This window comes from Lepisosteus oculatus, chromosome 5 (assembly GCF_040954835.1).
Source record: "Lepisosteus oculatus isolate fLepOcu1 chromosome 5, fLepOcu1.hap2, whole genome shotgun sequence".
NCBI classification, from domain to species: domain Eukaryota; kingdom Metazoa; phylum Chordata; class Actinopteri; order Semionotiformes; family Lepisosteidae; genus Lepisosteus; species Lepisosteus oculatus.
Genome location: NC_090700.1, coordinates 36,987,439 through 36,993,438, shown reverse-complemented (window position 1 = coordinate 36,993,438; position 6,000 = coordinate 36,987,439). Strand labels below are relative to the sequence as shown.

Here is a 6,000-nt window from a genome sequence, read left to right as displayed (position 1 = left end):
GGCAACTGCTCCTCCTGCTGCTTTCTGCCTGGTGTAGTTTTACCCTCTGAGAAACCCAGCTCAGCAGAAAGGCACTCCACTCTCCGCTGAGCGAGAGAGAGTGAGAGGGAGAGCAGGCGGAGGCGAGGGGGGGTGTGTGTGTGAGTGTGTGCCTGCTGGTCCCGGGAAGGAAGGAGAAAAATAAAGGAGTGAGGGGGAACAGGCGAACCCGGGCTTACCAGGATTACAGCGGGAAGGATTACTGGGTCCTCGCCTCACACACCGTCACCGTCGGGACACGGCTCTTGGTCTGCCCCCAGGATGGCTACGGCGGAGTCCAACGCGGTGGGACCTGCCGCCTCCATCATCATGGACAGCGAGACCCTGAGGAGAAAGCAGAAGGAGAAACTGAAGAAACTTCAAGCCACCGGCGGCAACCCCCGGCCCCCGCGCTCGCTGTGCTGCCTGACCCTGAAGAACCCCTTCCGCAAAGCCTGCATCAGCATCGTGGAGTGGAAGTATCCTTCGGGGCTCGAGCTCGGCGAGGCGCGTGGACGGCCAGCTCGGGGGCCAGCTGAGCAAAAGAGAGGCCAGCGGCTAAGAGCATGGCCAGCCCTCAAACCGGAATGAAAAGTCAGTAAGTCACTCTGAGGGCAGGAAGCTACAGATTGTTGGTAGTTGGGACTGCTGTCTTTGTCATGTCTTCATTTATGCAACGGGAAACTTTGTGTTTGGCTAGTCAAAGAAAGCAGGGCTGGCTCTCTCTAGCTGTGTTTATGAGGAGCCCTACACCCTTGGATTTAAAAGGGTTGATCAGTTTCTTCACATGGTCATGAGTTGTTTATATGGCGTTGCGCAGATTCAACTTCCCAATAATCTTACAGCAAAGGGCTTTTGTATTAAAGAGAAAAAATAACATGAGACAACGCTGGCTTTTGAATAGTTCATAGTCTATACCTGTATTCCAAGTGCAGTTCATAGACAATTGTTCATATTTTTCCATCTTTAAATGGCTGGATTTGGAACTGTGACCAAAAGAAAGATTCTTCTGTTAAGTAGCTTTTTCCGAAATTTGGTTTGGAAAGTTCGCGATTAATCATGGGACAGGACACCGGCGTTCTCAGTGGAGTTGCTTCTCATTTCTAGATGCAGAGATATTTCTGGATACATTACGACCTACAAGTGTGAGCAGTTTAAAACCAGTCAGGCACAAGGATTATTCATTTGTTAGCACAGGCTTAAGAAAGCAGTTTTGGTTCTGAGAGGTTTTCAGTTTGGCAGTGGGACATGTTTACTGCTTCAAGAGTCTTATGTTAGCGAAGGCGCATAATGTTCCTAAAATGTGAATCGAGACTTGAGACCTTTCTTCTTGTTGGTAAAGATGAAAATTCTAGTTCTTACTCCTGGGTTCACTGATTAATGTCAAAACTTAAAAAAAAAACAATTATATTCACCCTGGGTCAAAGGTTAGGTTAACCCATAGGCACTTCCAGAAACTGAATAATTTTCTAGAAACATCAGAGGAGAGAGCCTTTTGAAAACAGCATTTTTCCAAGATGGGATAATGCGCTTGGCAGCTAGTCAAGGAGCCAAATACGGGAGAAACGTGCTCCCAATGATCGAAGCTGATGATAGAAATTTAGGTGTTTTTTTAATGCATATATATTTAAACGACACAATGATATTCTGGGGCACTGCAGCTGTTGGCTCGCGTCACAGGCTAAAAACAGACACCACTCTCTGCTGGCAGGGGGAATTTTAATTCCAGCACCCCCTTCTGGCTGAAAGGGAGACCAGTTGAGCGGCCCCTGTAGTATGAAAACACTGACACCTGTAGTGGTCCAAATGACTGAGTAACTTGGGAGAGGGCCAAGGTTCCACTACCAAAGCCTTGCAGCGGCAAGGTGTCTTGAACTGTAAATCAGGCGTGATCAAGGTGTCGGCCTCAAAGTGATTCATGGAGCTCCTGCATCCTGCGCATTTGTGCATGTCAGGATGCCTTCAATAGACATCAATTTGGATGGCACAGTTTCACAAAGCATCGTTCCCTATAGTTTACATTGAAATGAAAGTTCAAGACCTTCTGAGTTTGCTTAAGAAAAGCCCCTCTTGTGGCACCGCAGAGATTCGATAGTCATGCCACAAGACAACGACCCATCTCCCCATTACATAATGACTGAAATAGTAGAAATGTCTAAACATCCACCAACAAGAGAACATAAGAAAAGTTACAAATGACGGTTAATCAATTCCACACAATTGACTTAAGAGGTATTGAGTCATAGTCCCACAGACGACAGCACTGCACCAAAGTCAAACACCTTGCAATACAACACAGTAAGCTTGAAGCACCACAGTGATGTGATGGTAAAACCTGCTGCCTCACAGATCTTTGTTCTTTGTTCTTTGTTGGCTTCATTGTTGCCTGGGGGGCTTTTTGTGTGGAGTTCATATGTTCCATCCATGTCCACACAGGTTTTCTCCCACAATCCAAAGCCATGATATTGAGGTTACTATCTCTAACTTTCTCACTTGCTCACATGTGTGTGAGCCTTGCCCCTTGTACCTGCCCTCAGCACAAAGCAGTTACTCATAATGGATGGATAAACTATGTGTCTCAATGCTTAAACTTGTAATGCTATTTAACACTTAACCTCAATGTCTTTAGTAAGTGTTAAGATGTTCTAGAGCTGGGGTCTCAAACTCAATACCTGGAGAGTCTAGTGTCTTCTGGATTTTGTCCCACCCATGTTCTCGGTTACATAATTGGTGTAATTGTTGTATTAGCTACAAAAATGTAATGCTTTTCAACCAGGGTAGGAAGTGTTTTATAAGTAACCTTTAAGCAAAGTGATTGGAGAATTGATAGCTTGCGTAATCAACTGTAAAACACTCTATGAAAAATTTGTATAGGTCCAATTTAGAAATAATTAGGTTAATTGTTTGAATGACTAATTAGATTGGAAAAATCAGAGACCTGAGTTCTAGAGAATCGTCTAGTTTAAGGCAAAAGGCAAACATTTATGTCAGGACACATGACTATCAGCCCTCTAGAAGAGAAAGTGCATCGAGCCTGTTTTGATGTACAAGCTGCCACATCTCGCTGATGTCTGCTTTGTTTTTGTGCTTGGTCTTGTGTCTGTTGCACTAACAGTGTGTGAAAGGTCACTCAGTTGAGCCCTGCTCTCTGAGGCTCTGTGGCATTCTGAGGTTTCCAGGTGGGCTAATTCACACACACATTCCCGCCAAACTTCTGTCGCTCCCAAGCTTTTCCTGAGCTAGCCCCTCCACCACTGCCAGGCCGTTTGAGATCATAATCCTGCTGACGATCTTCGCCAACTGTGTGGCCCTCGCCGTGTTCCTGCCCATGCCCGAAGACGACACGAACTCTGCCAACTCCAGCCTGGTGAGTAACATCTATCCTGCCATCAGGGTGAGAGAGGAGATGAGATGCACACTCAACCGTTCTAAATTAGATGTTCCTGTGGCATGCTCAGAGACTGCCTAGGATTTAGTGGGAAAAGACAAATAACCAGGAAAATGCGCCATTGACACATAATATAGGCTACATGTACAGTACATTATGTTTCAGTGGAACAGAGAAGGTTATCTGACTCAATGCTTAAGAAACACAACTTGCAACCAGGACGTTCCCAAAGTATCCTGCAGCAGCAGTCATTCATGCAAAGTCTCTCTTTGTCATTTATATTTCTGGCACACGGAATTAATTTTATCATTGTCCTGAGAGCTGATTGATAAGACGGGCTCCTTATGTCACTTTCCAAACAAAAAGGAAGTTAGCGGACACAGCTGAACCTGGCACTGACCGTCCTTGTGCTTAGATACACAGCTTGCGGGCTGCGCGTCATTCTCATGGCCAGCAGATTGAGGAGGGTGGAGGCTCTCAGTCTTTTTAGATCACACGCCAGGGGTCCTTAACTGTCTCATCCAGCATCAGCTGTTTATGAAGGCACTAGTTCATCAGTCAAGAGGACTGGGCAAGGTCCAGAGTATAGAACCGAGAACTGAGACAGCAATGCACCCTGAGTCTGAAGAGCACACCAGCCCTCTTTGGCAGCTAGGAGTCCGGTTCTCATACTGTTTCCTGAGGTTTTCGTTAACTGGGCCCAAGCAGACCGCGCAGCAGAAGTGACCCCATGACCCAGATCTATTGACTACTGTGCGGTATAAGTACATTAAAATCTCCAGCTTTGGAGCAGAACATTTAAGAGGTTCCAACGAAGCAACACATTTGTCCAATTAAAGAATTAAGCCCACAGTGCAGAGCAGAGGTACTCAGTCCTGGTCCTGGAGGCTCACACACCTGCTGGTTTTCACCCCAGTCCAGCATCATCACCTAACTGAAGCTGAACTTGAAGTTTGAAGCTGCTTGATTGAAATATTTGCAAATCATATTATTCTACTCGGTTGTTTGGGACATTACTTTACTTATGAAATGTGACCATGAAAAGGTGACCTCCAACATGTTCAAGAGCTGAAAACTGTCAATGTGTTCCAATGAATCCTGTTATTAAGTCAATGAAGGTTTTGGTTGTGCAACCAGACCCTCGGCTGCAACACAACCCCGCAGGTATGTGGGTCTCCAGCACCAGAATAGGGATCCCCTGGTCCAGATCAGGGGTCTTCAGCCCTGGGTTGGAAGCTCCTTGGAAGCCCCAGTCCAGCAGATTCTATTTAGGTCAGCATTAGATCAGCAATTTATAAAGACCTGGAAGAGTTTCAGTGTGATCAATTCAGCAGGTGTTTTGTTCCTTTGAGTACAGAGATCATTTAGGATTAAAAGCTAAGTACCCTTCTGCTCTCAGGGACCGCAGTTCTCTTAATTAATGGGAGGAGTTGCGTAATTCCAGTAGTCAAGAACCTATAGGTATTGACAATCTTTGAAAGCGGGCGACCAGTAAGCCTAACAGGGCCAGCGTTATTAGAGACACCCTGGTCTGGAGCATTCAGGAGACCTCACCTTTCAGAGGCTGTAGGCTGCATTTGTGAAAGTGTGCACGTCATTCTGGATACTTTTATCTACTGACATGCATCCTGATTTTCAAAAGGGGCACAATAAAGGCATAGAACTAGAGGTGATTTCTAAGCCAAATTATTACTTTTCAAATGGTTTATATAAAATGCATTACATGTCTTTTTTAATAACGAGAGACTGTAAAATAAAGCGATTTACTTTAATAAGGCTTAAAAATACCCCTTTGCACATCAAAACTCAGAAAATATTACTGTTTCCTTTAATACACATTTCATTTCAACCACTTGTTAATAAAACCACCTTCATAAACATATAACGGCGAAATTCTGCTCAGATCGGAAAATGTACCTTTAAAGTATTTTAAATTCTTCAATGTCGTTTAAAATCCTACATGTAGATAAGAATCTTAGGGATAACAAACGTCTAAAAAAACTATCATTTTTCTAGTTTTGGTGTCTGAAGAACTCCAAACCTAAGTCTTTTCTTTTTGAAACGCCTTTAAGCTTGTTCTTTTTTTACCTTTGCGTCTCTAACGCAAGGTGACTCGACGTTTTCATTAAATGTATTTCTAATCTGTTTACTTTTATCTATCCCTTGTCACATTTCAAAACTAGTTTTCACAGTGTTTAGTTATTCCAGAAACATGAGAGACATACCTGAGGCTTTTTTCTTCGCTATCAAGTGAAAATGAAAAAGCCCTATGTGAATTGACATTGTTTACTTGGAAAGGTCCCAAGCGTGAAAGGGTACCCCAATATCAGCCTGAAAAATAGTCATTATAAAAATGTTTTGCATCTTTTTTGGCTAGTTGGCAGGTTTTCAAAAATGCAAAATATTTCAATACTTCCTTACACTTCCCCCTTTTAAACACTGAAATTACAGGTTAGACACGTGTACATTTGGGAGACCTCCCTGCCACTCGTTGGGTGTGAAGCGTAAGAGTCTTAAAAATGTACCGTCGCCTTGGTCGTTTTACTTTAGCGCAACAAAAGTTCGTCGACGGAAATTTAGACATGAGCATAAAA

The 6,000-nt window shown here is 44.0% G+C and overlaps 1 protein-coding gene across 2 annotated transcripts in view; it reads left to right on the top strand.

The window, feature by feature from the left end:
- Window positions 1-6,000, top strand: part of LOC102684448 (voltage-dependent L-type calcium channel subunit alpha-1S) — a 43,486-nt gene continuing 37,486 nt past the window's right edge. The window contains exons 1-2 of one of the 2 annotated variants that reach the window (XM_015342506.2): window positions 1-497; window positions 3,280-3,385. In XM_015342506.2, coding sequence (XP_015197992.2) covers window positions 301-497; window positions 3,280-3,385 — 303 coding nt within the window. In that variant the 5' untranslated portion in view covers window positions 1-300. The remainder of the gene's footprint in view (window positions 498-3,279; window positions 3,386-6,000) is intronic. The other variant, XM_015342507.2, reaches the window with a different exon arrangement.